Consider the following 14083-nt stretch of genomic DNA (forward strand, 5'->3'; position numbering starts at 1 on the left):
ATCCTTGTACGAAAAAACAAGGGCAAGTTGATAGCTTTTCAAACCAGAAAGCTTTAGCATTCGCATGCTATTAATTAAAAATTAATGGCGATGGGTGAATTTTATAGCTAAAGGAGCTTGGTGAGGTTGCCATTTTGAATATCTCCATTATTTTGGCCTTTGTGTAGTCCACACATGCAAGTAGTGAGTCACATTCATCCTAGTGAATGTTCATGCCACCTTTGCAGACAGAAAAAATTGATACAGAATAGAGTAGATATGCCTTGTATAGGAAATCCCACTAGCATTAACCCAAAGAATAACATCCTTAGAGATAGCGTTTGATTACTATTTTTTTAAAATAAAAAAAATAGAGATAAAAAAATGGGAATGTACATTAAATATGTCTTTAAAATAATTTTAAAATAAATTTATATACTTTTAAAAAATGAAATACAGAAAAATATGTCACTTTTATTTTTTATGTCTCTGTATTTTTAAAAAATATTAAGTAAAAACTTCTTTGAAGATTAAAATAAAAGGGATATATTATTTTTATCCTTAATATCTCGGTTTTTTTTTCCAAAATATTAACGAGAGACCTTCCCTTATAAATTAAAATGAAAGTTCTTAAAAAAATGATGAATCTAATCCTGCCGAATGAATTTGTTCCAAGCCTATCTTTCAAATACTATAGTCCTAATCAATGCGTGGGGCGACCACCAATCACCTCACCTAGTTAATTAGGTAAACTCCACGTTGTTAGATTTTTTATTTTTATTTTTAATGTGATGAGTTGACAATCTATCATACTCCATTTATTTTTCATTATTTAATTACCTGTAATTATGCCGAAACTGTTACACAAATCTTTTATTTTTTCAAGAATAAAAATAAAATATTATTTATCATTGAAAACCCTATATGATTTATTTTAGTTCAATTAGTTTAATTTCTAAAAAAAATAAAATAAATTTTCTACATTTCAAAACATCATTTACAATACAATCCCAATTTCTTTTTTTATTTATTTTCATAGTGATATCATCCATTTTAGATATATATAAAAGTCAAGAAATACATTTGACTTTGCATTTTTAATGTCAAAAAAATAATATAGATAACCTTAAAAACAGCTTTGTTCTGGGAAAAACAATGGTAATAATATATGCTTAAAATGGTGGCACCAGCTAATATCAGATTTTCAATGCCTCGGTATGAATTCCTACCCCACGTGGCAGCATTGGGATGGTACTTCCACTTCGGGGTTCTTGATGGTGAAACTAAGTCAACCATCTCTATTTTCGTCAACAGTTGGATTAACTAAGTCCAGATCGAACGGACCGTAAAGTTTTATGTTTTCTGGTTAAAAAACAGGCATGGTTGAGTTGATCCCCGCTTGTAGCCAGCTTTCTAGAGATATTTATAAATACTTTTTATTTATAAATATATTAAAAATATTTTAAAAATATTTTGATATTAATATATTAAAATAATCTAAAAACATTAAAGAAAACTAACTTGAAGCTTTTTTTTCAATTATTTGCAAAAATATTTTAGAGCTGAAAAACAAATGGGATTAACATGTGGTGTGATATGCTTTTTAATTAAAAATATATTAAAATAATTTTTTAAAATTTTTTTATGTCTGATATTATTATATTAAAACTATTAAAAACCATCTAAAAATAATATTTTTTAGATAAAAATTATTTTTAAAAAATTAACAACAAAAACAAACACTCCAAATCTCTCGCAATTTTAACTTTCAAAATTTGGGTTGGATTATTATAATTATTGTACATTGAGAGGTATCCAACTTAATTTATAAGTAAATAAAACCAAATTAACTAGTGAAAAAATGTTAAAGATGCCTCTTTCACTCTCTTGTATTGTTCCATATACTTATCAGAATATTTCACTTGAATGATGATTTTAATTAAAGTAAAAAATTAATTAAATTTTTAAGGATCATAAAGAAAAACATCTTTTTTTACTATTTCAACTCTTTAAAATTAATCACATGCCCTAACACATGCGCTCTAGTTAAGCCTAGTTCATTAGTCACTAATCATTAGATAGACATATCGAGGAGACTAGTCTAAAATTTAATTTTGTAATATAATAATAGTTATTTTTAAAAGTATTTTTTATTAAAAATTATTTTTGATATTAGTATATTAAAAAAATTTAAAATAAAAAAAAATAAATTAAACAAATAAAAAAATTATTTTTGTGATAAGTGGATCATTAGGATCTGTATCGTCTTGTTTGTTACCTTTGAAATTCTGAATTCTAATCAAGCATGTCTCTTTCTTTTATATAGATATGTTTTTCTATAAATCTGTGATGATTATCATGCTATTGTTCTAGCATGACTTGAGTGTTTTTATTTTTTTATACGAAATTTCAAGGAATAGACAAATAACGAGTGTTATTAGAGTAAATGACAATAAAGATGATGTCCATATTGTGCAGTTTAAAAATTCAAGGTATAAAAGGTAAGGAAGTACATTTGCACCTCAATATATTCTTGTTGTTTGCTCTTTTAAAGCGAAATATCATTTTATCCGTGTGCAACTCCTTTGTTTGTGTCCCCATATTTTGCTATGAGGTTAGATAAACAACCACTTTATTAAGATCTCTCATTTTAGTTTCTACTCTCCTTGATGAATTAATATTGTGAAGTATATGCATCCGAATTATGGAATAGAGATTAGAGATATGATCTTTATGAGAGACTTAAATATGGTTGATTTTAATGTAATTTTGGAAATGAATTGTTAACGAAGCATAAGGCTTTGGTAAATTGTTAGGGTAAGAAAGTAGCATTTGATCTATATGAAGAAGTTGGGTTGATAATTCAGGTAGATAAGATTTCATCTCCATCAATTATGTTGTTGGTTATCTTGAGGAAAATGGCCCAAAAAATGATACAATACTACCTTACATATATAGTGGATGTAGAGAAAGAAGTTTTCTATTTAGATTAGGTCCCTATAGTTAGGGAATTTATCGATGTCTTTCTCGATAACTTACCTAGATTGCCTCTATATAGGAAAACTGAGTTTTGTATTGATTTGATTTTAGGTACTAAACCAATAACAATGGCACCATATAAAATGGCGGCAACAGAATTAAGGGAGCTAAATGAGCAACTGCAGGATTTGTTAGATAAAAAGTTTATTTGACCAAGTGTGTCCCTTTGGGGAGCCCCGATGTTGTTTTTAAAGAAGAAAGATGGGTCATTGAGCATATGTATAGATTATTATAGATAATTGAATCAGGTACCAGTTCGAAATAGATACCAACTTTCTTGTATAGATGATTTGTTTGATCAATTACAGGGGGCTCAATTCATTTCTAAGATCGATCTTTGATTTGGGTATCATCAGTTGAGGATAAGAGAGGAGGACATTTAGAAGATAACTTTTAAAACTCGATATGGTCATTATGAGTTCTTAGTGATGTCTTTTGGATTGACAAATGCACCTGTGACTTTTATAGACTTGATGAATATGGTGTTTAGACAATTTATTAATCGACTTGTGATAGTATTTATTGATGATATTTTGATGTATTCGAGGTCTAGAGAGGAGCTTGAGCAGCACTTAAGAATGGTGCCTTAGACTTTACAAGATCATTAGTTATATGGCAAATTCTTAAAGAGTGAGTTTTGATTGATTTTCAAAAGATTGAAATAGTTAAGTAGTGGTGTAGGCCTATTTTTTGGTAATAGAGATTAGAAGTTTCTTAAGTTTGGTTGGCTACTATCAGATGTTTGTGGAGAACGTTTCTCAAATTTTTGCACCATTGACTAAGTTAACGTAGAAAAATGTTAAGTTCCAGTGATCTGAATCTTGAAAGAAAAGTTTATTAGAGTTGAAACAAAGATTGACTACAACATCTATTCTTGTAGTACCATCAGATTCTGGTAGTTACACGGTGTATTATGATGCTTCGAGAGTGGGGTTAGGATGTATTCCAATGTAGCATGACAAAGTTATTACCTATGTGTCATGTAAGCTGAAAAAACATGAATAGAACTATCCTACATATGATTTAGAGATGGTAGTTGTAATTTTTGCTTTGAAGATTTGGAGGCACTACTAGTATAGCGAAACTTGTGAGATCTTCACAAATCATAAAAGTTTGAAATACATCTTTCAACAAAATGATCTAAATTTGAGGTAGAAAAGATGAATAGAACTGCTGAAGAATTATAATTGTACCATACAGTACCACCTGGGTAAGGCAAAATAAAAGTGAAAAGAGATCACAATGGACTCTGTGACAGGATTGCCTAGGAGTTAAGAGGGTTATAATTCGATATGGGTGATTGTTAATAGATTAACATAATCAACCAATTTTCAGCTAGTTAAGATTACCTATAGATATGCAAAATTGGCAGAATTGTTTAGTAATGAGATTTTTATGATTATACGGAGTGCCCATCTCAATAGTATCAAATAGAGGTCTGCAATTTACATCGTGGTTTTGGGTGAAATTCGAAAAGGCTATGGGCGCTAAAGTACAACTGAGTATAACTTTTTACCTTTAGATAAATGGTCAATTTGAGAGAACTATTCAGATCATGGAGGATATGTTAAAGGCTTGCGTTATGAATTTTAGGGTTGGTTGTAGTAAGTACCTACCATTATTGGAATTTGCTTATAACAACAGTTATCAAGCCAGTTTAAAGATGGCACCTTATAAGGCTTATATGGTCGGAAGTGTAGATCACTAGTTTGAGATTGGTGAGATAAGGGTAATGGGACTGAAGTTGATTCAAATTACCTCAGAGAAAATAGAGATAATTAGAAAGAAGCTTTAAAAAACTCAAAGTAGACAAAAGAGATACACAAATAAAAAAAGGCATGACTTAGAGTTTTCAGTGGGTGATTATGTGTTCTTAAAAGTATCACCAAAAAAGTATTCGGGTTTAAGAAGAAAGGCAAGTTAAGTCCATGATTCATTGGACCATATAAGATTCTAGAGAGAGTTAGAGCAGTTGCTTATAAGTTAGCACTACCACCAAACTTGTTTGTCATTCATCCGGTATTTCATGTTTCCATGCTATGAAAGTATATGTCTGATCCATCTCATGTGTTAAAAGTTTATCCCATTGAATTGAGAGATAATATGATTTATAAGGTGCGACTGAATGTTATAGTTGACTGATAAGTAAGGTAACTTAGGTCAATGGATATAGCTTCAGTAAAAGTGAAATGAAAAGGTCATTCGCATGAAGAAGCAACATGGAAGCTCGAGGATAAGATGCATGAGGAGTATCTTCATCTTTTTGATAATCTTGATAAATATTTAATCATTTCTATTAAGTTTTGAGGATGAAACTTTTATAAGATGGAAGATTGTGATGTTTTGAATTAAAAGAGATTAGAAAAAGACAACGAAACCCTTTAAGGCTTAAAAGTGAGTATAAATAAAATTAAAGGAATTGTAGTAATTGAATAAATCTAATAATTATAAATAAAAAAAAGAGAGAGATATGAAAATTTTAAGGGAGAACCAGCAAGAGTGAGGGGAGAAAGAAGAAGAAGAAAAGAAAAGAGAACAAAATAAGGAAAACAGAAGAGAATCAAATAAAATAAGTTTAAATGTAAGGTTTGGATTTTTAAATGTGTAAATATGTGCTTTTTTTAGTTTTAAATTTCTGTTATGATAAATGTTAGGGTTTTGAAAATTATGTTTTAGGTTTATTGATGAATTGATTTAAATGTTATGGTTTGATTGTTAAGGGTAATGAGTTAATTAGTTGATTTTGAAAGATTATAGGTAAAAATGATGATTTTAAGTTAAGATTTTGTTTGAATGGTGAATTTGTGTTAGAAATCAAGAAATAACAGTAGGTAGTATATGAAAATTCTGGGATTGAAGTCGAAGATGATGAAAATTCAGTTTCATCCCTTAATTTGTAAAAATTACAGTCTAGTCCATAAACTTTAAAAAATTATAGACTAGTCCCTATAACATCATCTGAGATTCTAGATAGAATAAAAGATGAATTATGGGTGGAATTCCAGTATAGTTATGAATTTTTAACACTTTTACTTTGGTCGTCCCATTTGATAAAAATTATAATTTGACCCTAAAAATTTAAAAACATTTCAAAATGGTCACTGGAGCATCATTAGAGATTCTGAATACAAATGAGGATGAATTATGGACATAATTTCACTATATTCATGAATTTATGATTTTTTAGTTTGGCCCTTCAATTTGATAAAATTGTAATTTTACCCTTAAAAATATAATAAATTTCAAATTGATCCCTAGTTATAATATTAGCTTTTTCATATTGGTGTGATGAATAATTTATGGTTATTTAGCAAATTATTATCAAGTTTTATTATGGATTAGATTTAGAGAAAACTGTTAATTTTTGGGTTTTTAGAAAAAATAACTAATTTATATAGGGTTATGGAATAAACCCTTAGTTAAGTGTATTAAATAGTTTATATGTTCTTTTGAGTTATTTTTTAATATGTCTCATTTGTATTCAGATAATTCTGATATTCTACCGGCAAGACATCAATAGGATTTCCTTTGGTATCTACTTTTAAGTGCTATTTGCTTTCAAGTCAGATAATTTTTTATATGCATAAGAAATATTATAAATATTTGAGTTGTTAATATGAATTCTATCATGCTTCTTGATAATATATATATATATATATATATATATATATATTGATTATTTTTCTTGTTGTGATAAAGCATGATCAATTGTTGAATCTGAATTCTTGATATGAGCCAATATATATTTTGAATTGACGTCTGAATTGATAACTCCTTATTTTATTGATATCATGAGTTGAGTCTTGAGATATGAATATGTTTGTTTGATTATGATTATGAATCTATGGCATGCCAGTCAGAATAATCATGTTAACAGGGTAGTGTTAGCCTTTGTGCACATCGTATCTGAACCCTAGTTGATCGGGGGAGTCACCAATCTACGTGGACTAATCATCCCAAATTACAGAGCCTCATGCTCATTATATTTTGATTTTCTGACGAGTTTTACCTTATGATATTCTTGTTCTGACCTATTTGAGAAACTTTTCTATAAGAATCTAGAGCCATAACTGTGTATATATTCATCATTGTTGTGTTGCGTCGTGTGTGTGTATATTGAATGTTTACTACCTACTGAGTTGTTCAACTCACCCTTTCATTATTTATCTTTCCAGGCTTATAGCTTGTTGGCGGGTCGGTTTTGTTGAACCTTTAGAATCTACTCTTTAATTGAAATTAGTACTTTTTCTTTATGTTTGGTTAATTGAAATTAGTACTTTTTCTTTATGTCTGGTTAGTACTTCACAACTATGAATTTATATTAACTCTTGTATTAAGACGATCGAATTATATTATAAAGTTAATTTTATTATTAATACTGAGTTGAACTCTAATTGAATTGTTAAAGAATAAATATGTATATAAGTTTGAGTTCTTATAGGTATGTAACCTTGTCTATATACCGGTTATGAATTCTGGATTCGAGTCGTGACAATAATATTATTATTGTTGACAAGGATGATAAGAAGAATAACTATAATAATTAAATATTTTTTTATCATGTGTTAATTTAATGCTAATAAATATTTTTATAGATGTGTCATTATCAATTTTTATATTATTTAAATACGAGAGCATTATATTTTTTATGGCACAAAACAATAGTTCGCCCCGTGCGGAGTCTATTCTAGAAGACAATTTTTACATATTATATCTTAAGCTAACACAATGACCGGCATTAGTTAATCTACCACGTAACTAGTGATAAAAAAGGGGGAAGACATGAATAAGAAAGTTAGTTTAGTTGATATCTTGTAAGCTTTGAAAAGTCAGTCAAATTTAATAAAGGGATTCAAACATCCACACAAAACCAACAGCTCAATAATGCATTGCATTCATGGTAAAAGGAAAATTCGAGCTACATTAAACAATAATAAATTAACTTGACCAATTTATGGAGAAATCGCTTCATTGATCATGCATGAATCTTGGTCATGAGTTTTCTTGACTTTTCCATCATATCTTGTCTTTTTTTTTAAAAAAATTAATCCTCGACTAGCTTTGCTAGAAAGCAATGCCCTTGAAGTGGACAGCAACTATCTATTCTTCAATAATTTATCTATATTATATGTTCGGTGGTTGTGTGTGTATATATATATATTCTTGAAATGAAAACCTTGATTTTGAGGCTGTTTATCTGGTTTTAATTATTTTTTAAAATTATTTTTTGATATTAATACATTAAAGTAATTTAAAAACACTAAAAATTATTAATTTAAAATAAAAAGTAAAAATATTATTAAAATTTAAAAATGTATGATGGAGAATCCCTAGTTATCATTCAATTTACTTGAAGACCTGTGACACGAGGGGAAAAGACAATAACTAGACGTTCGCAAATATAAATACAAGAGGCTTTCCTTGATATATTATATTCAATAATTAACAATAAAATTAACGAGTTGAGGTTTGTTTGGATTTGATCGAGATATTAATTCAACCTGATTTTTTGATAAAGTTAAAATATTTTTTTAATTATTATTATTATTGTTTTCGACTTAGATTAATTCAAGCTCGGAATTAACGGGGTATCGGATCGATCTCTACGGCTAGTTTTTATAACCATGGTTGTATTGTGGTCTCGTCTGCAGAATAAGTTTGTTTCCCATCTTTCTACAGTTTCTTCTTCTAGTCTTGTCAAAACGCACATTTCCCACTCCATTATGCATTCAACAATTAGCAACAGTGATTCAATCTCTCGGATCAGTTTTCAAACTTAACCCTCTTTCGTATTTTAGTTTGGTCTCTCGTTTCTTTATTGCTCCCCGCTACCCCACATTGAACTTTTCAAACTCATCTCAGCCATTAGATCACAACTAATCTTTGACTCTCTCCTCTATATCAACCCCTCCAAGTTCCGTTCTTTCCCTCACTTCCCCCCCCTCTCTCTGAACAGCCCGGAGACCACCCTCATGCCCCGTTGAGCTCTCTCTGAAAAAGCCCGAAGAGAATCCGTCCAAACATGGCAGTAGAGCTGATGAGTTTTAACACAAAGATGGATGATCAGGTGGCTATTCAAGAGGCTGCGTCACAAGGAATTAAGAGCATGGAACACTTGATCCGAATCATGTCTCACCAAAATAATCATCACGTGGCTGATTGCACTGACCTTACTGATGTAACCGTTTCCAAGTTCAAGAAAGTCATTTCCATCTTAAACCGAACAGGTCACGCCCGGTTCCGTCGGGGCCCGATTCAACCCAACCAGCCGGCCAAGTCTTCGTTTCCCCTCTCTTCACCCTCCACATCGACACAATCACCGCAATCACAGTCTCAGTCCCCCTCCTTCTCTCGCTTCCAAAACCTAACCCTAACTCCACAGCCAGTCACACCTCCGGTCACCGCACCGGCGGCGCCGACAAGTCTGACGCTTGATTTCTCGAAGCCGAATATATTTAGCTCCAAGAGTGCAGAGATTGAGTTCTCGAAGGATAGTTTCAGTGTCTCTTCGAACTCGGCGTCGTTCATGTCGTCGGGGATAACCGGAGACGGCAGCGTTTCTAATGGAAAGCAAGGATCGTCGATTTTCTTAGGATCCGCTGGCAAGCCGCCGCTCTCCACGGTGCCGTACAGCAACAAGAAGCGGTGCCATGAGCATCATCATGACGACAGTGTCTCTGGCTCCTCTAGTGGCAAGTGCCATTGCTCTTCTAAGAGAAGGTACGGGTTCGCGCACTTTAACACCCAGTGCTTTTTAGCAGAGTCCGCGCATTTTAACAGTCTCGAATTTTTCTTTTTTAAGGATTTGACTAGTGTTTGTTTCAATGCCCTTGCATGCATGCTTGGCTGTTAAAAAATATAGTAGTTGGTTTGACTCGAGAGAGTTGACTCGGTGAGTTGCTGTCGATGGCCTCGGTTCGCTTAAAACCGGGAAGGTTTAACGAAGGCTGTAGTTAACATAAAGGGAATCCCGTCCCTAACTTATCATCGAAATTTTAATTTCATCCCAATTTAATCATTATTTTTTACCAGACTCATCCCTTTGACCTATTAGCAAACAAATTTGCAATTGCATCCTTCTGTTCAAAACAATTACAATTGTTTTTTTAATAGAAAACGTCAAGTTTCTTAAAAATCGTCTTGTCTAGCAGGCTATATGCATGGATGGAAGTTCTCTATTGAGAATGAATTAATATTTTGATTACCAATTGGAAAGATTTTTAGATCAGGGACCTAATTTGGTATTAATTGATAGGTTAGACTAGAATTTGAGAGTTTGTTTCTGGGATAGAGCCAGTAAAAAAGAACCTTGGTAAATTTATTAACTTGGAACCGACGGTGAGTTATGGCGAGCTATAGGGAGCGGAGTTGGAGTTTGCTGTTGGTCAACGAGTTGGTGTAGCTGACCGGTTTATTGAAGTTGTAATTAATGATTTAAGGAGCACGCGTGACCGGCAGGGGTGTATAATTACGAAAAAGACCGCAAAGCGATAACTTTTGAGCATGGTGGTAAAGACATTTTTGTCTTTATACATAGTTTGCTTTGTCGACTTGGTCTCTTTCTTGTCCCAATGTTGACCACTAATAGCTTGTTAGGTTGAATATTAACTGGCCACGTTAATCACGGTCCCTGTTAGTGGACTACTTTTGTGTCGGGTAGCTGATGGTCCCTTTCGGGAGGAGTCGGGTATGGAGGATATAGAGGATTGGGAAAAGTTCCATACAGTGATGGCGGCCATAGAATTGTCTCGTGGAAGAAAGTGCTTATTACATGTGTAATTATGGGGAGAAATCTAAAAACAAAATAAAACTAATATGTTCAAATTAAATATTTCAGGGCATTAACATGGTGAAATGAAGCTTCAATTAATAATTGTTTTGTTAAATGAATTCATGTGACTGGTTTGGTTGATCTTTGTTTATAATTACTACTAAATGCAGGAAGAATCGGGTGAAGAAAACAATCAGGGTTCCAGCAATAAGTTCAAAAATAGCTGATATTCCACCAGACGAGTATTCTTGGAGAAAATATGGTCAAAAACCAATCAAGGGATCACCATACCCAAGGTAATTAAGTGGTTAATTGACTAAAACCCTTGGTTAATTCACGCATCAGGATCAAATCAGACAACAAAGTCTTAAAAGCTGTGCTCTGGTTGATATGTTTCAGGGGATATTACAAGTGCAGTACAGTGAGAGGGTGCCCGGCAAGGAAACATGTGGAGAGAGCAACAGATGATCCATCCATGTTGATTGTAACCTACGAGGGAGAGCACTGCCATACCCAAGGTGCAATGGAGGGTAACATGGCTGCCGGAACTGTTAACCTGGTGTTCGAGTCAACCATGATGGTAGAGGAATAAAGGAGGAGAGAGATTTAGGTTTTAGGAAAAGAGACAAGTTAGACTTTTGTAATATCAAGATGGTTGAATTTGGTGTCTGATTTTGTATATTAAATTTTTATTGATAGCGGTGGGGGAATCTTAATCTCCCAATGTGATCTTCAAAGTAAATCAAAGTGTCTTTAATTTATTTGTTTTTGTTCTCGGTTATTGGATCTCTCTCTCTCTCTGGGGGTTTTTTCTCTAAAGAAAAATGATTCTTGATAAAAACAAGGGGCATCTTGGAGAGAGTGGTGACAAAAGAGAGGGTGATCGACTGGCCATGATCTAACGTTGTATATTCCCTGAAAATGGAAATAAGAGAGCTTAAACTATCAATTCAAGAACATGTGATCGTTATTTGAAAGTCTCCGCATTAGGAACCAAATTTCAAGATAAAAAATATAATTATTTTTAAATTTTTAATAAAAAATTCTTTTATAATAAAAGGACAGAAAGAAAAGAAATACTTTTGTTGTTAAGTAGCAAATGGGTGGTAGAAAAAGAGGTTGAAGTAAGGAGCTATTAGATCACCAAAACAATTCATAAACCACCATTTGACGTTGAGTTTCAAATTCTTTGATTAAAAAGGCCAGATAAAAGGGAGATCACCAGTGACTAAGACTTTTAGGTAATAAGATAGTGGTTGTTTTAAGATAGTGGTTGAAAACACAGACGAATTATATTTTTAAAAAATTTAAATATTTTATTTTATTTTTAATTAATTTAAATTTTTTTATATTTTAAATCGTTTTAATACACTGATTTTAAAAATAATTTTATTTGGAATAGACGGCGAAGATGGTAAATATAACATAATATGGCTTGCTTGATGTCTAATGGGTGGACCTAAAGCATGCAAAGTTCAGTCTTTTTATGCTGAGCCAATTCAAATGGTTGCTTAGGAGGGAAGGACTCTAGCTTTTGCCGTCTAGTAGATCTTTTGACCAAGGGTATTTTTACTAGTACAGTCAGGTGCATATAATTTATATTTTTTTTTCAAATTGATACTAAATTGTATCGTTGGGAAAAAATATTCTTGTATATATATATATATATATATATATATTGATGGGAACCTCATATCTTTTATACTTTCTTTTTTTTTTACTATTTTTTATCTTTTTTATTACTTTATATTACTATATTATTATTATATTATTATTATATTACTCTTAACGTATTAGTATTCTAATTAGTATTATAGTAATTTACTATATAATTACTATTAATTAACTAATTACTATTAAATTATTAATATATTATTCTATTAATTATTATAATAATTAATATTTTAATTTTAATATAATATTCTAATTTTAATATTAGAAATTAGAATTCTATATTTTTTATTCTATTCTTTACTTTTATTTTTTTACCTCATTTTAATCTATTCTTTATTTTTATTTTTTACCTCATATATATATATATTATTATTTTTTGTCAAACAAGAAAGAATAATTTTTTTTTATATAAACTATTGGAGCATGTCATTAATATTCGAAATTGTTCAGTCTAGCCAATTTTTCTCACCATATCTCTTGAAATCCAAGTTTCAAATGACAATAATGAGGAAGATAAATACATCTACTATTTTACCAATTTTCCACCTTCAAGAATATTTGAATGCAATGCAAAGAAACACATCATTCATGGCAAGTCTGATGAGTTTGAGATCGGCATCAAGAGTCCAGCATTATGTTCCCACCTATCCTATTAACTGCCAGCGCCATTTATCCCATTTTTATGATTTTAGGGTGATTAAAAATACGATAATAATTGTTTTTAAAATTGTTTTTTGTTATAAAATATTGATATTTGTATATTAAAACGATTTGAAAATACTAAAAAAATATTATTTTAAATAAAAAATATAATTTTAAAACATAAAAGTAAATAAAATTACAACAACAACAACCCATTAGCATGTGAAGATGGGGTCAAATCATAAGAATCATAGTCTTATAATGTGGATGGAATTGACTATGGGAAATCATGCTTCATTGCTCCTTTTTTTTTGTTTTTGAATTGAAAGTGGGTGATTATAGGTACAAAGAAGAAAACTGATCTTATCCAAAGCTGCTACATGAGTTTTGCTACGTAATTAAGATAGTTATATACATTATGGACAAGATTATAGTCATAAAAAAACTATATTATTGACAGGATAGTTATATAAGATTATAGTCATAAAGAAACTGTATAAAATTTATTCCTCCTATCATAAATTTAAGTTTTAATTTTTTAGAAAATCATAAAAATGAATCTCAAGATAAATATAATACTTTGATATGAAGGATCTATTGTTATATAATAAATAACTTAATTAAAATTAGAATTAAAAATTCATTTATTTGTTAGGAAGAAATTTTTTTAAAAAGTAAATTCTAAAAAAGTAAATTATTTTATGATATTTGGTGGTATAATGAAAAATAAATTGAAAAATACTTTACAGTGTTTGGTTGTGTTATGAAAAATGAGCTGAAAAATAACTTATTAATATTTTATTTTTTTAAATTTATTAAAATTATAAAGAATAAATCTTATAAATTAAAAAGTTGAATGAAATTGAAAAAAATATAATTTAATAAATTATCTCAAATAAAATAAATAATAATCAAAATAATAAAGATTAAATCTAAAAAATAAAAAAATTAAAATAATAATAATAATTATTTCATAAA

At 30.3% G+C, this 14083-nt stretch overlaps 1 protein-coding gene across 1 annotated transcript; it reads left to right on the forward strand.

Annotated features, from left to right (window-relative positions):
* Positions 1 to 8933: 8933 nt before the first annotated feature.
* Positions 8934 to 11563, forward strand: WRKY11 (WRKY DNA-binding protein 11). Its single transcript, XM_011046682.1, has 3 exons — positions 8934 to 9738; positions 10960 to 11085; positions 11189 to 11563. The coding sequence occupies exons 1-3, from the start codon at positions 9041 to 9043 to the stop codon at positions 11379 to 11381; spliced, it is 1017 nt and encodes a 338-aa protein (XP_011044984.1). The 5' UTR covers positions 8934 to 9040; the 3' UTR covers positions 11382 to 11563.
* The last annotated feature ends 2520 nt before the right edge of the window (positions 11564 to 14083 follow it).

This window comes from Populus euphratica, unplaced genomic scaffold, assembly GCF_000495115.2.
Source record: "Populus euphratica unplaced genomic scaffold, PopEup_1.0 scaffold100.1, whole genome shotgun sequence".
Lineage (NCBI taxonomy): Eukaryota > Viridiplantae > Streptophyta > Magnoliopsida > Malpighiales > Salicaceae > Populus > Populus euphratica.

What these genes read in the sequence shown, in the direction of transcription:
- WRKY11 (XM_011046682.1), top strand. Translation starts at nt 9,041, where the DNA reads ATGGCAGTAGAGCTGATGAGTTTTAACACAAAGATGGATGATCAGGTG. An exon ending in CATTGCTCTTCTAAGAGAAG is followed by an intron (nt 9,739 to 10,959) that starts GTACGGGTTCGC and finishes TACTAAATGCAG; the next exon opens with GAAGAATCGGGTGAAGAAAA. An exon ending in AAGGGATCACCATACCCAAG is followed by an intron (nt 11,086 to 11,188) that starts GTAATTAAGTGG and finishes GATATGTTTCAG; the next exon opens with GGGATATTACAAGTGCAGTA.